Source organism: Raphanus sativus, chromosome 7 (genome assembly GCF_000801105.2).
Source record: "Raphanus sativus cultivar WK10039 chromosome 7, ASM80110v3, whole genome shotgun sequence".
NCBI lineage: Eukaryota > Viridiplantae > Streptophyta > Magnoliopsida > Brassicales > Brassicaceae > Raphanus > Raphanus sativus.
This window is the reverse complement of record NC_079517.1, coordinates 18857493-18883974: the sequence shown is the minus strand read 5'-3', so window position 1 is coordinate 18883974 and position 26482 is coordinate 18857493. Positions and strand designations below refer to the sequence as shown.

General features: G+C 35.4%; 2 protein-coding genes and 1 long non-coding RNA gene across 3 annotated transcripts; 1 reads left to right on the top strand and 2 right to left on the bottom strand.

The window, feature by feature from the left end:
• Window positions 1-13047: 13047 nt before the first annotated feature.
• On the bottom strand, window positions 13048-14709 carry LOC108818106 (29 kDa ribonucleoprotein, chloroplastic). Its single transcript, XM_018590972.2, has 4 exons — window positions 14252-14709; window positions 14070-14171; window positions 13397-13783; window positions 13048-13310 (listed from the first exon to the last, which is right to left on the bottom strand). Exons 1-4 carry the CDS (start codon window positions 14618-14620, stop codon window positions 13245-13247), a joined length of 924 nt encoding a protein of 307 aa, XP_018446474.2. The 5' UTR covers window positions 14621-14709; the 3' UTR covers window positions 13048-13244.
• Window positions 14710-18703: 3994 nt separating this feature from the next.
• On the bottom strand, window positions 18704-20603 carry LOC108818229 (uncharacterized). The gene is made up of 5 exons (XR_001944125.2): window positions 20218-20603; window positions 19889-20134; window positions 19675-19758; window positions 19300-19584; window positions 18704-19203 (listed from the first exon to the last, which is right to left on the bottom strand). It is a non-coding gene; the product is annotated as an uncharacterized LOC108818229 (long non-coding RNA).
• Window positions 18892-25317, top strand: LOC108818228 (ABC transporter G family member 37). Its single transcript, XM_018591128.2, has 23 exons — window positions 18892-19283; window positions 19354-19477; window positions 19569-19654; window positions 19736-19820; window positions 19909-20068; window positions 20147-20223; window positions 20298-20351; window positions 20431-20521; window positions 20598-20899; window positions 20985-21266; window positions 21342-21655; window positions 21740-21900; window positions 21983-22086; window positions 22176-22332; window positions 22417-22539; window positions 22624-22697; window positions 22778-23110; window positions 23205-23495; window positions 23597-23680; window positions 23766-23899; window positions 23990-24217; window positions 24431-24857; window positions 24945-25317. Exons 1-23 carry the CDS (start codon window positions 18892-18894, stop codon window positions 25209-25211), a joined length of 4350 nt encoding a protein of 1449 aa, XP_018446630.2. The 3' UTR covers window positions 25212-25317.
• The last annotated feature ends 1165 nt before the right edge of the window (window positions 25318-26482 follow it).

Genomic DNA, 26482 nt, shown 5'->3' with positions numbered 1-26482 from the left:
TGGTGAAGGATATTATGCTAGAGGCGAGTTTGAGAAAAAGATCTTGTGAGGATTGATAGGGTCGGTTCTAGATCAAGCTCAGGGTCTAGAATTACCTGCTGGTTCTGCGGGAAGCAGAGGGACACCAGGAATAACTGTTATGTTACAAAGAAGAAGTATGACAAAGAAGCTGAAGTAGTGGGTGTGATAGATCCTGGTCCAGAAGGTGATGCACTATCGGTAACAGATATGCAGCGTCATGATAAGTGGGTGATTTGTTATGGATGTTCTTACTACAGGTCGTGTAGGAAGGATTGTTTTTCACATGGTTCAAAAGCTGACTTCAGGGAAAGTACTTCTTGGTAATGATTGCGCGGTAGGAGTGCAATGGATTGGTACAATCAATAAAGCTTATGGAGGCTCAGTTAAGACACTGGAATCTTGGTTTATTAAGCTTGGAGCATAGTGACAGACGTGGGAAGACTAAGTTTTACAAGCATGGTAAGCTAGCTCTTCAAGGAACTGTGTCTCAGTCATTGTACCTGTTAGATGGAGAAACTGCATCAAGTGAAATATATAGCAGTGGCAGAAAGAAACCATTTATGGATGAGACAGTCTTGTGGCATAGACGTCTTGAGCACATGAGTATGAAGAATCTACAGATTCTTGCCCCAGAAGGGGGTGATCGATAAGGAGGACGATTGGAGTTTTGGAGTTCTGTGAGAGTTTTGGGAAACATGATACATGTAAAGCTCTCAGGTATGTACATGCGGTTTTGTGTGTGGATCTCCAAATGTAACTTCAAGTCTGGTGTGGATGTTATCCTCAAGGTGACCTTGCGAATGGTACCACGTGATCTTGTTGTCGAAAGTCTTCTTAACCAAGGGAGTTAAGCGGCGTGTTCCGTTGGTACAGACGGCGGTGCAAGATGGGTATTGAGTATTTTTGCTGGAAGGTTGAAGAATCACTGGTTTAGGTGGTCCTTGTTTTAGGAGGGTGGTTATAATACTGTAATCCACGGTTTTTATATTATTGATGAGGACACTACGTCATACCAGAAGTTGAGACTTCAGGTGGAGCTATTGACGAAACGGCTTATATAGTTGCTGACGTAGATGTTGAACAAGGTGACACTGCATCAGACCGGAAGTTGAGACTTCAGGTGGAGCTGTTGACGAAACAGCTGACATAGCTGTTGATGCAGATGTTGAGCAAGGTGAAAGTCTTGAAAGATGTCAGTTAGGAATGGACAGAGTATGAAGAAGAATAGTGCCATCTGCACGGTACTCTGTGTCCAAGGATGTAGCAGGTTTTATGCTATATGTAGCTGATGAGGTATGTGCTGAAGAACCTCGAGACAATCATGGAGCGATGAGCAGCAAAATAAATTGGTCAATGGGATGAATCATGGGGTGAAGAGATAACTTCACTGGATAAGAGCCAAATCTGGAAACTTGTGAGAAGGCCTGAGAAGCGTGAAGCGATTGGCTGCAAGTGGATGTGTTAGGAATCTGGTACAACTGGTGTTGAGAAGCCTGGATTCGAGGCTTGGTTAAGTTGCAAAGGGATATTCTCAGAGAAAGGGAATTGATTATCAAGATGTGTTCTCACCCATCGTGAAACATGTATCTGTGAGGTTTTCTGCTACAGAGAACTTTGACTTTGAGCAACTTGGTGTAAATCGGCCTTTCTTCATGGAGTATTTGAAGAATGGATTTACATGAAGCAACCACAAGGATTTCAGCTTGATGGAAGAGAAGATCACGTGTGTCTACTTTATGAGAGGAGTGTTGTAACACCTGTTGGTGTACACTTCAGAGCGTCTGCTGTAGTAGATGATGAAGCAGAGACATGTATGGATGATATTCCATGTACAAGGAGTGATCTGTTATATGGGTTGGTTAGCAGGTTTATGAGTAAGCCTGTGATGGTTCATTGGACTGCGTGGGAGTTGAGATATCTCACGGGAACACAAGATCAGACTATGCTTCAGAGAAGAATGAAGTGTTTATGGTTGAAGGATTTTGTGATTCGGATCTTTGCTTCCTGTTTTGGACAAAAGATTGTTGATCTCGGATTATGTTTACATGGCTGGTGGTGATACAATCAGCTGGAGATCAAGACTACAAACTGTAGTGACTCTGTCAACGACTAAAGCAGAGTGTATGGCGCTGGTTGGAGGTGTCATAGAAGTGGCGCTGGTAGGAGGTGTCATAGAAGGAATGTGGTTAAAAGTGGTTTAGTGTAAGAGCTTGGATTCAAGCAAGACACGGTGGTGATATCGTGTGACTCTCAATGTTCATTGTTTCCAGTAAAGAACAATGTGGATCGTGAGAAGGCTAAGCACGTCAGCAGAAAGGTGTACTTCATCAAGGATATCGCTCAAGGTGATGCAAGTGTGTAGAAGTTAAATACTTCAAGGGATCCTGCTGATATTGTAACCAAGGTGGTTCCTGAGTTTGAGGAAGCTGTTAAATTTCTTGGGATGGTCGAGAGCATCGACTTCATCTGGCAAAGCACGAGTTTACTTAACCTAAGTAGTGGATCATGTTTGATGTCATCAAGGTGGAGTTTGTTGGGATTCGAGACTACGTCAGAGACTACCTCAGAGACTACGTCAGCGAATACTTCAGGGACTTCGTCAGTCAAGATTTGGTGATGGAAATCAAACAAGATCGCATAGCTTAAACCAAGATAAGGATGTCATATTAGGAAAAGGAAATATCACTTTATTGAAGGTGATAGGTTCCTGGAAATATTACTTCTCATGGAGTTATGGAAGTTGCAAGTATTTTGGAATATTTCCTAATAGGTTTATGGAAAGAGGCGAATGCCTTAATCCAACTAGGTTAATGTAATAAACTCCTACTATATAAGAGGAGCTCGTGTGCACTCTTCTCTCTAACCTTGGCAAGGTCCGAAAGGTCCAAAAGTGACCAAGCAAGCCGGCTTGTGGCTTGTGTGAGAGAGAGAGAGAGGTGCTATATCTTTGTACTTGAGATTATAGTGAATTGCCTCATTGCCAGGCCCCAGGGACGTAACCACGTTTAGGTGAACCCTGGGATATCAAATTCTTGTGTCTATCTTCTATAATTCCGTGTTCTTCTTCTGTTCTCCATAGATCTACAAACTCATACTTTCTAACGTACTACGACAAGTGCATCAGAGAGTGCTTCAGTGAGTTTGTGTGGTGAGTTTTCCCAACAACCATATTATAAACAACAACAAAAAAATTTTGATGGGGGCACTTTTACAAATTTCTTCACTAAATTAAAAATATTTGATAAACTAAATTGAACTATTTAAAATGTTGACCCGTACGGAAACATCTCCGTCCGCCCCTATTAGCTCATTCTCGATGTATTCAATATATATTTGTTATATTTCAAAAGGAAATGATTTAGATACCATAAAAATTTATGACAAAAAAATAAAAACCGAAAGTTTTTAGTCAAAAAATTATGACAAAATAGCATACAAATATAAAATAAATAGAACATAGTTTTTAATTAATTCTATTTTGGAATTAAAAGTGTTTAATGCTATTTTAGGGTGTTTTTAAATCTCAAATGGTTGTGGATAATGAAAAAAAAACATTTGCTTTCAGTTTTGAATTTACAACAAAATTTCTCTATGGGCAAAAGAGAATTATGTCGCTCGGTCGGGTTATCTACTCCACACGGAGTTAAACCGAAGTAAAATAGTTTTGTTAACAATGTAGCATGGGTATAAGTAAGTTGTGGTGAGAATAAGACTGGTGAGTGATCGGAGTATCATTTCCAAAAAACATTTGTAAAATATATAGAGATATATAGTCAGCCAGAAATAGCGCTCTCAGTCTCTCACACAATAACACAAACTTACGTAACTGCATATGATTAAGTTAAGTATGTGGGAAGAAAACTTCAAGAAAGAAAGAAGATAAAAACAAAAAAAAAAACAAAGTTTCTCTCTCTCCTTATCCTCTCGAAGACCACTCACAGATCTGTTACAGCTCCGGCTACGGTGGGCGTGTGAGCGCTACGACCAACGCCGGAGGCGACCTTTCTTCTTCCCTTTGTCTTCCTTTTTGCTTGTCCATGGCCACTCGCTTCCCTTCCGACATATCGCTGGTTCTGGTGTAGAGATTCTAACTGGTGGAGGTTCTGCTCGCGAGGGGCTCAGCACCGGTGACGTCTCAGCTGCGTCTGGAGCCACGGTGAGGTTCGCGAAGAAGTGGTTTCAAGGAGGAGTCGGCTTTTGAGATGGGAGCAGATCGGTTTTCAATTCTCAGATCTATCTTTCCTTTTCGCCGTTGGCTTGAAGTGAAGGGCTGAAGCTTTGTTCCTGTTCTTGTGGTGGTTTCCGCTGCTAGGGTCGTGGTTTCAGTTTTCTTCTCGGGTTTAGAGTTTGTGCCCCTTCGGTGTCGGAGAGGTCCGGCTCTGTTTCTCGTTAGATAGGTGGTCTCGTGTGTTTGAACACAGAGACGAGTCTTGGGAAGCTTTGTACGTAAGTGGTTTTGGTGCTGGCTCTCCTAAAGACTTGTGTAGGTGTGGCTCGTTGATGTATATATCCTCCTTCACTGGTGGATTTCAAAGGTCGTCTATGGTTTTTGGAGGCTTCGGGTTTCGCTTCGTCATCTCGGATCTTCTGTCAAGGCGCTCGTCCCAGTCCTTCCGGGTGCTAAGAGGCCTCTTAGTATACTCGGCTTGTTCTCCTTATTTCATCGGCTTTTCCTTGTCCGTTGACACCGGTACATGGGTTTCACAGCTTGGATTTTGGTCTTCGGTTCTCGGAGATTACAAATGTGGAGATGGTTCTCGGGAGAGTCATTGACCGTCTCTGTGTCAACATTTGGTCTTAGTTCGCCTCTCGAACCCGTAGAAGTTCACTTGATCTGATGCGGTGGTGTTCTGGGACTTTTCCTTGCAGGTTTAGGAGTGGTCTGGGCAGAGCGTGGCGGTTAGGCCATCTCGCTTTTTGCTTGGCTCGTGGCAGCATTGGAGGTTGTATAGCTGGTTTCTCGGACTTCTCGGTAAGGGTTACCCTCCTCTCTTGTTCGCCTAGCACTTCATGGACAGTGATGATTATAAGCTTTGAGGCGTTCATTGGTAATTAGCTACACCATAGACGTCATGGGAATTCCCGGTATCCGAAGCAATGAGGAGAACCTCACTTTCCTATTGGTTATCGTCGAAGGTTGAGAACGGAGACCGATTCCTAATGATAACAAAAACATCCTAGCGGAATGTGCCGGGTTTAGTGGGTGGGCGAAGCTAGAGTTGTAATACTTAGAATTGGGAAATTTTGTTCAAATCGGGCTTGTAGTCGAATCTGAATCCCCGGTTAACGGGATGAATAAAATATTTTATTTCTAAAAAAAAAAAAGAAAAAAAAGTTAAGTATGTGTAGATTGAATTTGTTATGGAATTGATATAAAAAATGACGACAAAAGGGAAATGAGTTAAAAAAGGAAGAAAAGGCCTAACTTGTAGGCAAGAAGAGTGGTGGAAGTATGATGGAGAAAGAGCAAACTGACATTTATTATTTTTGTGTTCTTCATTTTTGAGACATGATCTTCCATTAATTCACTTCAGTGTTCCTTCTCTGCTTTCGGTTATTGCTGTGTCCCATTTGTTTTTTACTTTTCGTTCATTTTTTGTTTCCTTCTCAAGACCAATGACGTTGAAGTTACTCTTCATCACGTGACGTCCGCACATTATATAGTTTTATACAACGTTTGGCATTAGTTTGGCATTGTCCTATTATATTCAGAACCTAATGCTCTTTAAAGTTTTTTTTAAATCTCAACCGTCTATAAAATAGAAATTGCTTAAAACTAGTTACTTTTATACATACAAAATCATATACTAAGCAACATCAATACAACTAGAGTAGTCGCCCGGAGAAGAAGTAATCAATAAATCAACAATATGCATGGGCTAGTGGTAAAGTGCACACATAAGTCTTGTTGCATTCCTGATTCCTAATTCACGTTTTGATTAAAAAAAACATTAAACATGTTTCACTTTACGGCTAAAGATTGATTTTGGACCGAATGAGTGATTAAGTATAAAATCCTAACTCTTTTTGGATTAACAAAGAAAAAAACAAGTAATTAAGAGAGAATAATGTAAATGAAAGAATTATTTAAGATAATTTTGGTTTATTAAAACTGAGTCATGTATGAATTGGTTCGATCTATTCAATTCTCGCTCTGTTGTCACTTGTTTGTCCACACAAAGAAAGAACGTTAAGAGGAGCATGCAAGAACAATTGTTATTTGGAGTTCACCTCCTTTCTCGATGTGAGAATGAGCTATATCTCACCGGGGCTGACTCAGCCAACAATACACTAAGATTAACTCTAGACTTGAGCTCAATAACAATAAACACTTAAATGTTTCTATTTTAACGAAGAAGATGATCCACATACTCGAAATCTTTTATGTTGAGAGGATAAGTGAGGAGTCACCAGCCTTATCTTGGTTGGTTTACACTTACACTTTGGCTCGGATACACAACCCTACACGTGTCATCCTGTTTAATTTTGTTTCATCTAAACTGAACTCTCCAATGAAATATATGTAGGACGCATTCCACAAATTCTCCACCTTGTCCATTATATCTTGGTTGCAATCTTAGTCTTGTTCAACTATTCCTTTATGACCCCATGTCTATTTTCTTTTATTTTTATTTAAATTTAAATAAAAAATTATGTAAAATAACTAAAAACCTTAATTTTTAAAGATATTTACGTATCTATGCCATTCTCATCCTACTCAGAATCCGTCCACAATCTGACCCATAACCCGATCAGACTTTCAACCATAATCTCTTTCTTCTTCTTTTTTTTCTCCATTGATGTTTCTTTCATTACTTCACTTTAAAACAAAATCAAAAAATTTCTTCAGATTTTAATTGATTTTCTTTTTCTTATCCCAAATTGATCAATCCATAATCATATTTAATCAATTCTGTCTTGTTCAAAATCAAATTTCATATTTTGTGTACGAGTTCATGATAAAGAAGAATTCAGAGTACTACTTGTACAACTACTACAACTCTAACTAATGCAACCATAACAACTCTAACTAGTACAACTAGTAAAACTTTGAAATTAATATGGTGATATTTTGGTTTTTGTTTTCAGCGTATGAATGATGCTAAAAATAAAATTATGTAGAACCAATGAGATATGGTTGTCAAATATTTGTTCGCTTGCATGTGTGATTTGTTAAAATATATAAATAGTTTTTCAATAATATTTAATTTGAATAATAATTTGTTTACTAGTTATTCTAATTGTACCATTTTACCAAAAAACCATCTTTATCTTTTTGCTCCCAAGCCCGAAGAACTGCGGAACCGGAAAAGTTGCAGTACAAGGACATTTAGAAGAGTATACTGCAAAAATGATGTAAAAAATGAAAGAATACACATATTAGTTTGGTCAGTTAATTGTTTTTTCATATAAAAAACCAAATAATTTTTTTAAAAATTTCTTTAGTGAAGAAATTGAACTAGTTGCACAAGTTTGACATGCATGTACAAAGTTGTACTAGTAATACCAGTTATTTATATGTTTATTTACTCGTAATTATACCAATTTTTGAGTTATACCATATTAGAAGTAGTTGTATTTGACTGCAAAATTTAAAAAGATGTACTAGTTATATTATCTTCTATAACCCATTCCTACTCCAATTTCAAGATTTAACTTATAATAATATCATATTAAACTTTCAAAATGGACTCTTTACACTAACATTAACCTAAACTAATAATTTTTGAAAATTGGATTATCAAACTAATCTAAATATTGATATCTCATAAATTTTGTACATTTTAACATTTGTTTTTAGTCATTTAAATTATTTAAAGTGCATCTAAATGTTTATATTGCATATGCATATAAATATATTTGCATAGCATATGAGTTAGAGTGCACATTTAAAAGTTTTTAGGATTAATTCAAAAAGTTTTAGCTGCGAATTTATGAGTTTATGGGTCAATTAAGAACAACCAAAAGTTCAAGGACCAAAAGCGCAAAAAGATAACTTGTATGTTTTTGATTTAATACAAAGGGTTTTATCTGCACATTTAAAATGTGGTAAAAACTAAAATTTGATAAACTTATTAACATGTAGTTGTACCAGTATATTAGTTGTACAGTTGTATTTATAGTTGTACCGAGTTTTGGGTTGTACAAGTTTGTACATAGTTATATTTTGGTCTAGAATTTGACATATATAGTTGTACCTAATAGTAAATAATTATAGCTTAGTTGTACTACTAGTATGCGTTTACATACCTAAACTCACATACTATGGAATCACTAATTTGGTTAAAATATAGTTAGTTTATGTTTTTAAAAATATAGTAAACAAACAAATAAACAAACTTTTAAAGTATAAGGTAGATAATGAAAACTTATGTGATTGTGTAATAATTGTAGAAAAAATTTGGTAAAACTTCAACTAATTAGGATGAACCATTCTACGGACCTTCTAACTTGTCTAGTTTGTGGTTATTTTCATATGGAAAGCCAAATAGAGTTTTAAAATTTCTTAATTAAAGAAGTTGTACCAGTTGTACTAGTATTTCCTACCGGGTATATATAAAGTAGTTGTACTAGTTGGACTAGTATTACAATATATGCTTATACTAGTTGTACCAGTATTACAACGCAGAAACATAACTGGTATAATATATGAAGTTCTACCAATAGTACTGACAGAAACAACATATTACGAATTTTGTTCATTACAAAGTTAAAAAAAAACACATAAATAAGTTCTACAACACATAAACAAGTTCCATTACACATAAGTAAGACTCATTCATCACTTCCCTCGTTTCTGCTTCCATCGCGGCTGCTTTCTTCGTAGTCATTTTCATGGTTGTCGCTGCCATTTTTGTCACTGTTATGACCTAACCACTACTTGTTATATATGCTACTAATAGTTGTACCAGTTTAAATAATTGTGCATTCCGTACACAGACACACACACAGAGAGAGAGAGAGAGAGAGAGAGAGAGAGAGAGAGAGAGAGAGAGAGAGAGAGAGAGAGAGAGAGAGAGAGAGAGAGAGAGAGAGAGAGAGAGAGAGAGAGAGAGAGAGAGAGATCATTACCTAAATTCATCTATGGAAGAAGATACACAAGTTGTGGTAGATGGTTATGCTTCTCGTCGTCCAATCTCTAAAGACAAAGAGAACTGATAAATGAGAAATTAGTTGGTGAAGAATTAAAAAGAAGAATTGAAGGGAGGAAGTTTGGTTGCTACGTTAATTGAAGAGAAAGAAGAAGAGTGGGTCCTAGCCGAGAATGAGAGAAGAAAAGGGGAAGAAAATTTTGTGGTGCGCTCTCATTGTTTTGATCCAATGGTGTAGATCAATCATTCATTAATGGTCTTATGGTAATTTACTTTCCTTTGGGTTATGTAGAATAAACTTTGTTGTAAGAGAATAATGAGATAAGGTTGTGTGTCATATGAAAATAATGTCCACAAACATTTGATTTAGACCAAATGCCTTGAAAAAAATCTAGGACTTCCTAAATTATTCTACATGAACAAAGGGCTGTGTAAATGATGATTTTACCATTAATGATAGCTCATCCTTAGCCATTAAATATTATCTTTGTGTTTTAATCTTGGCCATCGAATTCACAATTATCTCTCATTCTCTCTCTCCTTTTCTTTCTTTATTCTCAACCACGTGAATAATTCAGAACCACAAAATCTTCCTTATCTCATTTTCTCATTCGACTGAGTATACCAATATAACTCGTACAACTAAACATGTTAAAAATTGTATAACTGGTATAACTCGTATATAAACATTATAATTTATGTATAATATGTAGTTAATAGACATGAATAATACATCATGTTTTACTTATAAAATAGACAAGAAAATACCCTAATTGGTATATGATGACAAAATTTTATCTATTTTATTTAAGATTTTCAGATTGTTGTTAAATTACTACATTATACTCTTAATTTTACATTATATAATTTATACTTTTAAGGTTTGTTAACTATATTAGTCATATTATTATGATAAATAAACATCAAACATATTTTTACAAACCTATGATGTAAAATATTGGTACAATCCATAAAACTATACATATACACAATTGATATATTTTTTATTATATATTAGACGAATGTTACTGGTACAACTTTGACATTTTAGAAATTGACAAAACCAATTTGGTATTCCATATGAGAAAAAATCCAATATCCTAATTGGTATGTACTCAGAAAGTTTCTCTTAATTTATTTTGAAGTTTTGGCATTTTTTTTGAAAATAATTACACAACTCCGTAAGTTTACATGATTTACCTTATACTTTTAAGGTTTGTTAACTTGTTTATCCTTAGAAAATATTCACGCAATCAATCCAACTAGATCTTGCTCATCATCCTTCACCATTGAGGACTCTCCTCTTTCATGTGACTGAAATCTTTACTTGTTCCTTTCCAACCACTTATAACATTGCTCCTTTAAGTGTCCCTCCTTACCAGAAATCCAAACAGTCTTCTTCTTATCAACTGATTTTGACCTTGACATGTTGAACTGGTTGTATTTACCACTGTGATTGTTCATGTCCTCAGATCTTCCTCTCACATAGTGACCTTCATAAGTTTGCCCTGGAATTTTAGCTTTATTTTACCTATTCCTCCTTGGATCTAGCCAAATTCGCAATATCATCAACCTTTTTAGATTTTCTGCTATATTTCAATGCTTCTTTCAACTGTTCATACCTTATTGGAAGGGCATTGATAATCAAGATTTTTTGAACCTCTTTCGATACCTTTATACTTAGATAACTTAACCCTCCAATTGACTTCGGAAAGTCATCTATGTTATCATCAATAAACCAATGATCTTGCATCTTCAAACTATAAAACTTCAATTGTGCGTGTACTCGATTCAGAGGTGATTTAGGCATATAAAGCTTCTCCAGTAAAGTCCAAGTCTCCATAGTTGTTGTACATGTTTTGATCTTTCTCAGAACATGATCCATACATTTCGAAATATCATATTCATGGCCTTGTCACACTGCTTCATCATTACTTCTTCATCATCCACTATTTTCTTCTTCTCTTCTTGATCCTCAATTTCTTTTGAATATTTACCCTTCTTTGGTATCATCACATATTCCAAACCAGATATGCTCAAGAACGCATACATCCTTCTCTTCTAGAGAGAAGTCACCTTGTCCATTGAACTTCTCAATTTCGGTTTTGGATCCAGCCATCATTCGTCGATTGTTCAGATCCATCTTTGATTCAAACTTGCTTTAGTTAGTAACGTACCTCTGATACCACCTTTGCACGAAATGGCTTTGATCTATTCAACTCTCTCGTCATTTATTTGTTCACAAAAAACGTTAAGAAGAGCACACAAGAACAATGGTTACCCAGAATTCACCATTTTTCTTGATATGAGAAGAAGCTTATATCTTATTGGGATTGACTTAATCACAATGCACTCAAATCAGCTTTAGATCCGAGCTCAGTACAAGTGATACCTAGAGGTTTCTGTCTCAATGAAGAAGATGATCCCTATACTCATAATCTTTTTTGTTGAGAGGATAAGTGAGGAGTAACCAATATTATCTTGGTCAGTTTACATTTATTCCTCAATTGGCATAAACAACTATGCACGTGTCATACAATTTAAATCTATTTCATCTAAACTGGACTCTTCTCTTATATATATACTAATCAAATAAATATAGGAAAAATTACACAAGTCAATTAACATAGCCTGATAGAAAAGCAAACGTACTTAGCTCGCTAATTTTGTATCTACACATAATATCTGGTATTAATTTTTTTTCCTAATCTATTTATTTTCTGGTATTGTTGACGTCCATGTTAAAAAACTCGGCAATTCAACCGAATTCACGGTGAATATATGCTCGGCGGCAAGCAAATGCATCGATTTGTTGTTATTCGGCAAAACTCGCTTCTACAAAAAGAAGTTAAGAAAAAATACTTGTGTTATAAATCATCGTTTTCTTTAGAGAAAAAGACCAAGATAGCACCAAACCAAGTTTTTGTCACAAAATAGCATCACAAGGAATAAAATGACCAAAAAGAAGTTTTATTGAAAGGTAAATATGCATTTATAACCCTTGGGTTAATTAATTTAATACTTTGGGTTTAGAGTTAAAGTGAGGTTTTAGTAATGTGTTCAAATATTTAAAAATAAAAAATTTAAAATTAAAGTTTTCAAAATAAAAGTGCTATTTTAATTATTTTATTTTTTGAGTGATATTTTTGTAACAAAAACTTAAAAAGTGTTATTTGAGAGAATTACCCTTTTCTTTATACATCAGTTATACTTTGATAATAATCGGTATATTTAACAAGAAAGACAATGAAAAATGCGAAGAAAAATTGTTCACGGCGAATTTAGGATTTTTGATAAATTTCGAAGGGAAGAAAGAGTATTTTTTGTCAATTTCCATCATTAATGACAAGAAAAGAACTCCAACTACAATCTACTGGAATCGAATACAAGACCCGCCATATGTTATATGCAGATTGAAACCAACGGACTACGTCACTATAACATAAATTTTGCTATAAAACTAATATATATATATATATATATATTTTTTTTTTTAAATAATAAAAACTAATCGGAGATTAATCTCTGATTTTGTGCTACTTGCTGCGCAATGTCGAACATGATTAGAGTCGATGGTGTTCTTGTTGCCGAAACGTCCGCTTGTGAGTTTGTGAGGCCTATGATATTTGACTGGTTGAAAAAGTTGTCCGTGGCCCAATGCCTTAATCAATCTATAAACTGTTGCTTAGTCCCATTTTCTGGGATCGAATGTGTAGGTAGGTATAAAACCGAACCACATACAACACTGTACGGACCAACTGATTACAAACGAAAAATTGTACGGTTTTAGGAAAACTGTTCTTTTTTCCTTTCTAGAGAAAAAGGAAGAAAATTAAACAATGAACAGACTGCTACAGACGGGTAAAGTTCTAGGGTCATGCTAACAGTGAATTTGCACAGGTACTTGGGCTTGGGCTTTGTCCACACCATAACGAAGAAAGAAAGGGAGTACTAGTATATAAAAAGAAAACAAAGTCCAAACTCCTAGTCTACAAAGATAAACGCAAAACATTCAAAGCGCAAAACGAATTAAAGTAAAATAAAGAAACAAAAGCCCAAAACATAAATAGCTTGTCGCCAGTCAAGATGAGCTAAACCTCTAGATTCCTGAACATGAAGTTGCGTGGTCACTCAAAATTGGCGCCTGGGTGGTCTAGCCTCCGCCTCCGAAACTCTAATCTGTCTTCCATCCAAATCCTTTATAGAAGCCCAACAAAAAAAATGTGTATCAGAGAGTGTTTGATCGCAAGTACTACTGATCAAAACAAAATGATGATACTTACAGCTCCATTCAAAGAACTGATGGCTCTTGTGACCTCTTGAGGAGAGCCGAGTGTGACAAACCCAAAACCCTTGGATCGACCAGTATCCCTGTCGTAAATGACCCTGGCCTCGACAACCTTTCCTTGCTCACTAAACAAGCTCTCAAGAGCCATGTCATCCACACCCCACGAAAGGTTACCCACATAAACACGGTCTGATGATCCCGAGCCCGACCCAGAACCGTAGCTAGAACGCTCAGAACCGTAACCAGAACGTCCTGAACGTTGAGACCCGTAACCGGAACGTTCAGAACCGTAACCACCACTCCTCGGTCCTCTGGAGAATGATTCCTCCCTCTTAGGTGGAGGAGGGCCAGCGTTAACCCTCAAGGGTCTACCTTCAAATTCCTGCGGTGTTCATGCCAACATGGTTAACAAAAAAACAGTCACAATTAACAAAATCTAAGAGATCACCCTGCAAGATATAAAGAACAAGACTGTACTTCAAAGAAACAAAGGTTCAACAACCATCTCAGTAACTCATATCCCCAAATGAGAAACAAGAACGACACATGAGAAACAGCATTCCATAAATAACATTATTTACACAGCCAAGAACATAACATTAAACAGACAAAGATAACAGTATATGAACAAGTAAAAATGCAGTAAAGAAGAGGAGTAATCTCCTTACATAGCCATTAAACTGTTGAGCTGCAGCCTCAGCTTCAGCTGCAGAGGACATAGTCACAAACCCAAAACCTCTGCTTCGGCCAGTCACTTTGTCATAGATAACCTACAAAGCCCAACCCCATTTCATCACAATCAAGCATCGAACTTTGAGGAAGAGATATAGCGAATCAATCTTATATATACCTCAACCATCTCAACGTTACCGGCGCTCTCAAACAATTGAGCGAGCTGGGCGCTATCGACATCGAAGGAAAGGTTACCGACGAAGAGTTTGAGGTCAGCAGAGAAGGAGCTGCGCTCCTGCGGCGGCGGAGAATCGTCGTCAGCGAACATGTCGTCTTCCTCCACCTCGAAATCAGAGGATACGGCGACGTGTCTGACGAAGAGAGATGGGTACTGGGCGGGTGAGGAGGAGGAAGCGAAGAGAGAGAGGGAGTGGAGTTTGAAGGAGAGCGAAGGAGGTAAGACGGAGGCGGAGCGGGAAACGCAGAGAGGAAGAAGGGATTTGGGATTGAAGGAAGAGAGGGAAACGGAAGAAGCGGAGGCAGACATGGCTCTCTCTCTCGGGATGGGATAAGGTTTAAGGGTTCTGCTAGAGATTTGAGAGCGGAGTTAATGGGATGGTCCGAGTTAATGAAAGAGACGAGTTTTTGATATTTATCCCAAAAATGAACCCCCCTCTCTCTCTCTCTCTCTCTCTCTCTCTCTCTCTCTCTCTTTTAAAAATCATTTTGATAAAAATTGTGTTTAACGATGGGCTTTACATTAATGTTTATGTTGTTTAAAAATTGGCCCATGTCCATTGTTTACTCTCAAGTCTCAGCCATATTGGCCCAGAAATATTATGACTAGAAACACATAACTATTAAATTTGTTTTTTATTTTCATAAGAAAAGTAAGAAAAACAACAATAGACAATATTAATGTTTTAAGTTAAATACTGGATTTTAAAATAAAAATTATGGACAATTTAGGGCCTCGACTTTTTATTTCGTATTCGACCACATATCTCAAGACCGGCGCTGTCCACAATAACATATGAAGTGTTTATATATAAAGTGTTTACAAATGAAAATATACAATATAACTTTTATAAATTAATAATGTTGGGATTTTGAAATATTATTAGTTTATGAAAATATTAATTTATAAAAGTTTTTTATTTAGATTTTTTATTTAAAGATATATTTATTCTAGTACAAGAAAAATATTTGATTCTGGTGTATAGACATTAATTGTTAGTTTTTGAAATTTTAAATTTATATTAATTTAAAATGTGTGCTTTAAACAACAATAAATATGTACATCGTCTAGAGAACTCGACAAAATGCTAAAAACAAATTGATTGTACAGCTTAAAGTGTTTTTGGCCGTTGTTTGTTTAAGATAAATATGCTCTTAGAGATCCCGACATAGAGCAAGTGATCTATGGCTTAATCTTCTTCTTTTTTTGGTCAAGTATAAAATATTGTAAAGTTATCTTCACAAGTGTGTTTTTAACAGTTGGTAGACAGTTGTTTTTTTTTTCTTTTTGCTAAAGATGGTAGACAGTTGTTAAAAGGCGATCTTAATGATAATAATAAGATATTAACTGGTTGTCAAAAAAAAAAAAAAAAAGATATTAACTGAAAGCTATATTTTAGTAGACACCTCACCTAGTCGTGGGACTCAACCACTATGTCTTGGTTATAAAAGGAAATGATTTGAAGTAGTCGTTAGACGGATTAAGGAATAGACCATGCACGAAGTTACATGATCCAGATTATAAAATCTCATGCAGTATTCTTACAACAACTAGCCAGACGATAATTAAGATCTAAGATGTTTTTGAGACAAATATTTCGTCAATACTTGGCCCGCCGCGACCTGATGAAACCTTATAAACAAATTTGCCTTTCCTAGAAGTTAACCAGCATAGTTAGCCGACTTCGATCAACGTGAAATATAATTATAAAAATGCTCACGATCTTTCCTAGTTAATGAAATGCGTATGATTTACTCCGACCCTAAGTTTAATCTTATAAAGAGTTATTACCGAGAGATAAACATTTGAATATATACAATAAATATACGAATGAATAAACGAATTCAATAAACAAAACCGAGGATTAGCTGAAAGAGGTGTTGTCATGCTTCATAGATTATTACTTTGATTTTGTCACCAACTTTTCTTTCAACATCTTGTTATGTCATTGCTTTCATCTTCTTTGTCCCTTTTGTTTGTTTATTTGTAACAAGATGCATATTTATCATATGATTTTTTTATAAAGAGAGAAATCATTTGCTCATCTTAGTGCGTTCAATTAAATCATATGATTTCTTTCTGCATTCGTTGCTGATAAATATTTTGAAAATAAAGTAATAATTTATTCTTATTCAGTGAAGCTAGTGTTTATGGAATTTATTGTGGGATTTTTGGATTTTCTGTAAAATTGTTTGTACAAAAAGAATAAGCTGATTGTAATTTGAAGGAATCATCAAATATTTGTACTTATGTAGTAGCAAAAATTGACATGATAGGTATATATATATCAAGTTTGAGCTTACATAGTTTAGCACCAAAATTCAAAAAAAAAGTACCAACATGATAAGAGAATGTGATTTAGTTTCAAAAATCAATTCCAAGAATCTTTGTTTTCAACCACAAATTTGAATCCAAACGGTACAATACGTGACAGATCTTGATAGTTTCCAAGTGGTTTCTTATTATTCTTGTAGTAAAATTAGCGGGATTCATGCTGCATCTCTTGGTTGGAAATGTCGCCGTATAAAAATACGTATTACATTCTATTATTCTACATAAAATAACAAGTTAGATAATATTCCGCGTCTGCAATAAATCCTTTAACTGTGATGTATTTAAATATTATAAACAATACTTATTTTGTTATCATAATATCTTTACATTTGATTAGAAATGGGTACTCGGATATCATTTAGTTTGGTTTATTTATGTTCAATTCAAATTTTTGCGGATTCGGTTCGGTTTGGAACTTTGCGGGTTCGAAACTTTGCGGATTCGGTTTGGTTTTTGATAACCCATTTAATTTTTAAAAAAATTAAAATTCATACACTTTTAACTTTTAAAAATCTAAAACTAAAAATAATGTATAAGATATAAATTTTAATAATGTATGTCAAAATACTTAAAATTAACATTAAAAATTGGTTTAGCTTAAATATTTAGATATAAAATCAATAGAAATTTTACATATATTTGATATTTTGAGTATCGTTTAGCTATTTTAAAATGTATTTTACTTTTATATATTTTCAAGTATTTTGAACAACCTAACACATCTTATATATTTTGTATATATATTCTTTATATATTAAATTTAAAAATAATAATATATTTACTTATATAAATCTGGTTCGAATATACTTGGACACCCGAAATATTTTGGTTTGGATCGGATCGGTTTTGGTTCTTTACATACCAAAATTTTGAACCCGTTCAGATATCTAACCAAATTTGGTTAAAGTTCAGTACTATTTTCAGATTGGATTTGGTTCGATTTTTTGGATTCAGATTTTGCCTAACCCTATATATTTTATGTAACAAAATTTTAAACGAAAGTGATGATGGTTCATATTTATTTTGGGTACACAATAATTTTTAGACAAAAACCATATTCTGTTATGTACATGATCAATTTAGTTAATCATTAAAATTATTCAGACTCATTTAAGGAAAACGATGGACTGGACTGAAAAAAACTTTACTATTTCAGATTGTCAAATTCCAGATTCCAAAATATTCTTTGTTAGTGTTATGACGAAGAGATGGTTAGGGTTAGGAAATCAAATTTATTGTGCAATCAATGTTCTCGGTAGGTGATTTCAATAGTTATCAAAAATTGTTATCAAATTTTTATTATTTATAATCATTAATTTTTATATATATATTAACCATATTAGGTAATTCCGTAGCTTTTATTTAAGACAAAAATTAAGAATATTCTTTTATACACTAATAATCAATTTACTAATTAGTTTAATAAAAATTATAATATATATATATTAAGATATACCAATCTATTTTTTTAATGATTTTAAAAATCATCCTGGTAATTACACGTGTCTACAAAAAAAATGTTTCAATGCTCCAAAATTGATATATAAAGGATGTGTAATATACATAAGACATTCTTAAAGTGGCATCTAAATTATATACACCTTAAGAGTCTAACTATATTGAACAATTAGAATAAAATGAAAAAAGGTTTTCAGCTGATTCACACTAATTTTAACCAATCAAGATAATAAAATGGACATCATTTCTGCCAATTTACTCTAAAAATAAGAATAAAGTAGAGTAAAATTTCTTTCAACTTGGAAGAAGTATAAAAGTTCACTGCAGAGATATTATTTCTTTATTCAGCTCATCTTCATTTTCACTTTTCTTCTCTACCTTCCTTCTCCATTTTATAACTTATAACACCCTGATGGAGAACGAGAAACGCATGAAGACATGGCCCAGAACCATCTCTCAATATATCATAAATATAAAAACTGATACTCAACCCTCCATTATCACAGCTGTTGACAATAACTTTTGAAGTATCACAGCATGTGTTTTTATTATTAGTATATTACACATATAATGACCTTGGAAGTCGCAGATAATTTCAAGAACTCATAAGAAAAGCTGATGTATTCGAAAAGATGATGTATTCACTTACATCATTGAAACGTGTCAGTTTGAACAATGCATAAAAGTATAACTATATATATCTCCAAGTCAAAGCATTAGGCTTATCTCTCAATAAGACTTTTGAAATTTCTGATATTCAGAGAGCTCAAACTCATTAAGCCACAGCCATGGCTAATATGGCTGGAGCAGACGAGATTGAGTCGTTGAGAGTGGAGCTTGCGGAGATTGGAAGAAGCATCAGATCATCGTTCCATAGACACACCTCGAGTTTCAGAAGCGGCTCTTCAAGATATGAACCTGATCATGATGGCGAGGGCAATGATACTAATGCAGAGTATGCTCTGCAGTGGGCTGAGATCGAGAGATTGCCAACCGTGAAACGCATGAGATCGACTCTACTTGATGATGGTGATGAGTCCATGGTCGAGAAAGGGAAAAGAGTCGTTGATGTCACGAAGCTTGGAGCTATGGAACGTCATCTGATGATTGAGAAACTCATCAAACACATTGAGAATGATAATCTCAAGTTGCTCAAAAAAATGAGGAGAAGAATAGACAGGTAAGATCAGCTTTACCCTTTCGGATTCAAAAAGGTTTGAAACTTTGAAGGTTAAAACTGTGTTGCGCAGAGTTGGAATGGAGTTACCGACCATAGAAGTGAGGTATGAGGGTTTAAAAGTGGAGGCAGAGTGCGAGATTGTTGAAGGGAAGGCACTTCCAACACTGTGGAACACTGCTAAGCGTGTTTTGTCTGTAAGTATATTCTCCAGCTGTTGTTACCTTGATTCTGTGATTGCTTCAAAGCGTTTGAGTTTGAAATTCTGTTGTATTGCCTTTTCTCCAGGAGCTGGTGAAGCTCACTGGTGCAAAAACACGAGAAGCCAAGATAAGCATTCTTAATGATGTTAATGGCATTATAAAACCAGGAAGGTTAGGGGTTGTCTCCTCACAAGTTTAGGACAAAGCTTTATACCATCCAAGTGTGTATAGTAAATCTTCTTTCTCTTGCAGGTTAACACTGTTGCTTGGTCCTCCTGGATGTGGAAAAACGACTCTGTTAAAGGCCTTGTCAGGAAACTTAGAAAACAATCTAAAGGTTCAAATGATGAAAGCAGAGAGTTTTTTTCAATCATTTCCTTTGCTGCAGGTGTATGAAGTGTGTACCTTTTTTTCTGTTTCCACAGTGTTCAGGTGAAATATCCTACAATGGGCACAGACTAGACGAGTTTGTTCCTCAGAAAACATCTGCGTACATAAGTCAATATGATCTGCACATTGCTGAGATGACAGTGAGGGAGACAGTTGACTTCTCAGCTCGTTGTCAAGGTGTTGGAAGCCGAACAGGTAGGTTTCATAAACCAATCAATGTCTCACGTTGAGAAATATGTATCATGGAATTATTTTCTTTTCCTGTGGAAACAGAGATTATGATGGAAGTTAGTAAAAGAGAAAAGGAAGCAGGAATCATTCCTGACACAGAAGTGGATGCTTACATGAAAGTACATTCCACCAACGCTCTCTTATCCTTTAAGCTCTGTGGTTGACTTGACTATAACTTTTTTATTTCCTCTAGGCAATATCTGTGGAAGGACTTGAAAGAAGTCTGCAAACAGATTACATCTTGAAGGTATTATAGTCTCTTTAATAGCCTGACTGGAAATTTGCCCCTTCTTGTTTGGTTCTTATACCTTCTGTCGCATATGCAGATTCTTGGACTCGACATTTGTGCAGAAATATTGATAGGAGATGTGATGAGGAGAGGCATATCAGGGGGCCAAAAGAAACGTCTTACCACAGGTTAGTACATAGCTTGAACTTGCAATACTGTCAACTTTTGCTCTCATGTACTTGAACCTCTTTTAACATTTGGCAGCCGAGATGATAGTTGGTCCAACAAAGGCACTGTTTATGGATGAAATAACAAACGGCTTAGACAGTTCCACAGCTTTTCAGATTGTTAAATCTCTTCAGCAGCTGGCTCACATATCAAACGCTACTGTTGTTGTTTCGCTTCTTCAACCTGCCCCAGAATCCTTTGACCTCTTTGATGACGTTATGCTGATGGCCAAGGGAAAAATAGTGTATCATGGTCCGCGCGGTGAGGTCCTGAACTTCTTTGAGGAGTGTGGATTCCAGTGCCCTGAAAGGAAAGGTGTTGCAGACTATCTCCAGGAGGTAATAGCCAGAACTTCGTTCCCTTAATGACCTTTTGTTTCATAAGTGTCATAAGTTGCTGATCATCTCTTGTTCTGCTTCGAAGGTTATATCAAGAAAAGACCAAGCTCAATACTGGCGGCATGAGGATTTACCTTATAGCTTTGTCTCTGTAGACATGTTGGCAAAGAAATTCAAGGACTTCAGCATCGGGAAAAAAATTGACGAAGCTCTGTCTAAGCCATATGATAGATCAAAAAGTCATAAGGATGCTCTTTCCTTCAGCGTGTACTCTCTTCCGAACTGGGAGATGTTCATAGCATGCATATCAAGAGAGTTTCTTCTCATGAAGAGAAACTATTTCGTCTATATTTTCAAGACTGGTCAGGTATATAATGAAGTTCTCATTTCCCTTCATTCAATGTTAATAGTATCCCTGATCTTACTAGCTTTATGTGCGCAGCTTGTTATGGCAGCATTCATCACTATGACTGTGTTTATCCGAACACGGATGGGTACTGATATCCTTCATGGAAACTCTTACATGAGTGCCCTCTTTTTTGGCGTGATTATACTTCTTGTTGACGGATTCCCTGAGTTGTCTATGACGGTTCAACGCTTAGCCGTGTTCTACAAACAGAAGCAGTTGTGTTTCTACCCAGCGTGGGCTTATGCAATCCCTGCAACAGTCTTAAAGGTCCCTCTCTCGTTATTTGAATCTTTCGTTTGGACCGGCCTGACATACTATGTCATTGGATACACCCCTGAAGCCTCCAGGTGAGCTTTCTACTCTATTGCAAAGGCCTTAACCATAGGAAAAATGTTCATACAACTGTAACATGATGAAGTTTACTCTTCCAGGTTCTTCCGGCAGTTCATTCTACTATTTCTTGTTCACTTTACCTCGATATCCATGTTCCGGTGTTTAGCTGCAATCTTCCAGACAGCAGTTGCTTCAATCACAGCTGGCAGTTTTGGTATATTAATCACATTTGTCTTTGCCGGTTTTGTCATTCCACCACGTAAGACTTTGCCCCATCCCAATCTTTGCCACAAACGTTGTACCATTCAAGGACGACTCTTAACGTTTTGTGTTTGCTGCAGCTTCTATGCCGGCGTGGCTCAAGTGGGGTTTCTGGGCAAATCCTTTGAGTTACGGTGAGATTGGGCTATCGGTAAATGAGTTTCTTGCTCCAAGGTGGAACCAGGTAAGTGTCTCTTAATCACACAAGCTTCTTCTTTCCTGAATAAGCTCTTCATACAAATCAGCTTGTTCTTGTTATATCCCCATTTGTAGATACAACCCACAACTAATCTCACCTTAGGGCGAACCATACTTAAAAGCCGTGGACTGAACTATGATGGTCATATGTATTGGGTATCTTTATGTGCCTTGGTGGGTTTCACTGTGCTCTTCAACACCATTTTCACTCTGGCACTAACTTTCCTGAAATGTAAGTTCCTCTTTTCACTACATAAATGTTATGTTCTTTGAAACACAACAGTCACATATTTAACATCATTCAACAAAATGACAGCACCCACATCATCTAGAGCCATGATCTCTCAAGAAAAACTCTCTGAACTGCAAGGAACGGAAGGTACAACAGCTCACTCTTCAATCAAGAAGAAGGCCACAGATTCCCCAGCACATAACTCAGGTGAAGATTTGTTATCTTTCTTCCCACTTGTCGTACTCTCCTCCATATGTTCCTGGTAAATAATTACTCTTCTCCTGAACACAGGCAAGATGGTCTTACCTTTCAAGCCTCTCACTGTAACATTTCAAGAATTGAACTATTCCGTAGACACTCCAGTGGTAAAGCCATCAATCATGATAACACAAACTACAAACCAAATCACATGATTCTTGATTCTTGCTCATGTGATCATTCTCAGGAAATGAGAGAGCAAGGATATACTAACAAGAAGCTGCAACTACTGACAGACATCACCGGAGCTTTCCGTCCGGGAATCCTAACGGCGTTGATGGGAGTGAGCGGAGCCGGAAAGACCACACTCCTCGACGTTCTAGCCGGAAGAAAAACGAGCGGATACATCGAAGGAGACATCAGAATCAGCGGTTACCCTAAAGTTCAAGAAACGTTCGCAAGAGTCTCAGGCTACTGCGAGCAAACAGATATCCACTCCCCAAACATCACCGTCGAAGAATCAGTGATCTACTCCGCTTGGCTCCGTCTTGCTCCTGACATCGAATCCTCAACCAAAATCGTAATGCTCTCTTCCTCTCCCACACTCAAAATCAAAATCAAAATCAAAATCAAAATCGTTAAGCCTCTTTCTCAAATCGTTGAGATCATCACAGGAATTCGTGAAGCAAGTGCTGGAGACGATCGAGTTAGATGAGATCAAGGATTCGTTGGTGGGAGTCGCCGGAGTTAGCGGTTTATCGACGGAGCAGAGAAAACGACTTACGATCGCGGTGGAGTTGGTGGCGAATCCGTCGGTCATCTTCATGGACGAGCCTACGACGGGGTTGGACGCGAGAGCAGCCGCCATTGTTATGAGAGCTGTGAAGAACGTCGCTGACACTGGACGAACCATCGTCTGCACTATTCATCAGCCTAGCATCGATATTTTTGAAGCTTTCGACGAGGTCAGTATATTGCAATATGGTCCATATATTTATTAATAATTTCTCTTTAGCCCCAAAACTTTTATATAGGTCCAACATTTACACCAAATTTGAATTTTCAGTTGGTTCTTCTTAAAAGAGGTGGTCGCATGATTTACACAGGACCATTAGGCCAAAATTCATGTCACGTCATCGAGTATTTTGAGGTATGTCTTTACTTTTATTATATCATAATACTTTTCCTAATATATTTATAACTCATTTATTGGTATTGTTGGGTTATAACAACAGAGTGTTCATGGAGTTCCTAAAATAAGAGACAACCACAATCCAGCAACATGGATGCTTGATGTTAGTTCACAATCTGCAGAAGTTGAACTCGGCCTCGACTTTTCGAAAATTTATAATGAATCCGCTCTTTTCAAGTGAGTAAACCTTTTGAAATTATGCATAACAAACTTTTTTTTGTTCTATAAATTTGGTTTTATTGAATAGATATTTGTGATTGTGTATAGGAGTAACTCTGAGCTAGTGAAACAATTGAGTCAGCCAGATTCAGGATCAACTGATTTACACTTTAAAAGGACTTTTGCACAAAGTTGGTATGGACAATTCAAATCTATTATATGGAAGATGAGTTTGTCTTACTGGAGAAGCCCTTCTTATAATCTAATGCGTCTGATTCACACAATGATCTCTTCTTTGATCTTTGGCGCACTCTTTTGGAAACAAGGCCAGAAAATGTAAGTAGCTATGAGATATGGATTTATGTATCTTAAACTATTTGGATATGTCATGTAAGATTCAAGTATTGCTGGAAAGGATCTACTCTCCGAATCCGAATGATAGATAGTTTAATATGATATGATATTCTCACAATACAAGATGTTCAAACCTAGAAATTTCTAGTCGTTTAGTAATACTTGTTAAGTTATTTGTGGTTTGTTTTGTTGCAGAGATACTCAACAGAGTTTATTCACGGTGGTTGGAGCGATCTATGGACTTGGGCTATTCTTAGGAATCAACAATTGTGCAACAGCTCTACAATATTTAGAAACAGAGCGAAATGTTATGTACCGTGAAAGATTTGCAGGGATGTACTCAGCTACTGCTTATGCATTAGGTCAAGTAGTCACTGAGATACCTTATTTGTTCATACAAGCCGTGGAGTTTGTGATCATTACATATCCAATGATCGGTTTCTACCCCTCGGCCTACAAAGTCTTTTGGGCAGTCTACTCCATGTTCACTTGTCTTCTCACTTACAACTATCTTGCAATGTTTCTCATCTCCATCACACCAAACTTTATGGTTGCCTCGATTCTTCAGTCCCTCTTTTATGTTAATTTTAACCTCTTTTCCGGGTTCTTGATCCCTGCAACGGTATGATTTTTTATTTTAAACATGTTGAGTATCTCATAGGAGGAAAATGTTTTAACATTTTTCTTTGGTGTTTTGAAACTTGTGCAGCAAGTTCCAAAGTGGTGGATTTGGTTGTATTATATTACACCAACATCTTGGACACTCAACGGGTTTTTCGCATCTCAATATGGAGATATTCATGAAGAAATCAATGTATTTGGAGAATCCACTACAACTTCTAAATTTTTAGAAGACTATTTTGGATTTCATCATGACCGTTTGGCGGTTACTGCGGTTGTTCAAATCGCTTTTCCTATTGTGCTGGCTTCTATGTTTGCTTTCTTTGTGGGGAAGCTCAATTTTCAACGAAGATGATGTCTTGGCAATTGCTGTTTTTTCTGTTGTGAAAATAAGCATATAACTTGTTTTTGTTGTTGTATGATTTTGTTGTATATGATTTTGTGAAAGCGTAAGAAAACAATCTTTTAATAATAAGCTAGATAATAATCCGCGTCTGCCCAATATATTATAAAATATTTTGTTAAATAAATAACTTTTCAATTTGTTTTAATAATAAAAAAGATATGTTAATATATTTTCATGATTTGAACAAAATATTGTAATTTTATCGGTTCAAATATGATACAAATTTTTAAGATTTAAATTTTTAAAATTTAACATTATGTACTTAGAAACTATATAGTTTTAATTTAAATATTACTAAAATATATGTTTTAATATAAATATCTATTAAATGAGATGACAAAAAAATATGTCTATTAAATGAGATTTTGTACTTATATGGTTTTATAATCAATTTTTTTATAATCCATGATTTAATTCCTTGCGAGTAGAGGACCCATGTGAATATCCCAGTGGCTACATACATTCGGTTGTACTGAATGTAGACGGATACGAGCTCAGATCAGATATAATCCATAGGACGTCATGCTATTATCCGACGATTAACGTGTGGTTTTATAATCAATTTTATCTTGTTATAACAAAATTTTTAAATCACTAATCACCAAACTTTTAATATACAAATCTTTAATAGTTTTAGCTTATAGTTGTTTTGAAAATTTTAAAATATAACATGTACAAAAAATCTGAAATTTTATTATATGGTTAATATAATTTTTATTTTTAATAATATAATAAAAAATTGATAAAGAATAGATAAATTATTTTCAAATCTTTATTATTCAATATCATTACTATATATATTTTAGTCATATTAGATAACTCCATAACTTTTATTTAAGAAAAAATGAATATTAATTTTGTATAATACTAATTTATTTTGTAATCATTATTAGAATGGTTCTTAAAATTCTTGGAAATAAGTTGATTCATCTAAATATATATTATTTTTTTTTCATTAGGCTAACCATAAAATATTTCTCAATTAATATATGTCATAACTCACAAGTTACAATGTTTTCAATTAATATATAGTAAATATGGTGCTATAGAAATTCTTACACTAGACATATTTATAACCTATAAAACTATATTCATAAAAATATCAATAATAACAATTTTCATCATATCATTAAATATTAATAATAGCTAACTTATTAATTTTTATTTTATATATATATATATATTATTTATATAATTTTAATATTCTATCTATAAGATAT

Excerpts from the sequence above, each read along its gene's own strand:
- LOC108818106 (XM_018590972.2), bottom strand. The coding sequence starts at position 14,620 with ATGTCTGCCTCCGCTTCTTCCGTTTCCCTCTCTTCCTTCAATCCCAAA. Across the intron at positions 14,172-14,251 it reads GTAACGTTGAGATGGTTGAG|GTTATCTATGACAAAGTGAC; the intron begins GTATATATAAGA and ends TGGGCTTTGTAG. Across the intron at positions 13,311-13,396 it reads TCAGTTCTTTGAATGGAGCT|GATTTGGATGGAAGACAGAT; the intron begins GTAAGTATCATC and ends GCTTCTATAAAG.
- LOC108818228 (XM_018591128.2), top strand. The coding sequence starts at position 18,892 with ATGGCTAATATGGCTGGAGCAGACGAGATTGAGTCGTTGAGAGTGGAG. Across the intron at positions 21,656-21,739 it reads TACACCCCTGAAGCCTCCAG|GTTCTTCCGGCAGTTCATTC; the intron begins GTGAGCTTTCTA and ends TTACTCTTCCAG. Across the intron at positions 22,540-22,623 it reads TTCCCCAGCACATAACTCAG|GCAAGATGGTCTTACCTTTC; the intron begins GTGAAGATTTGT and ends TCCTGAACACAG.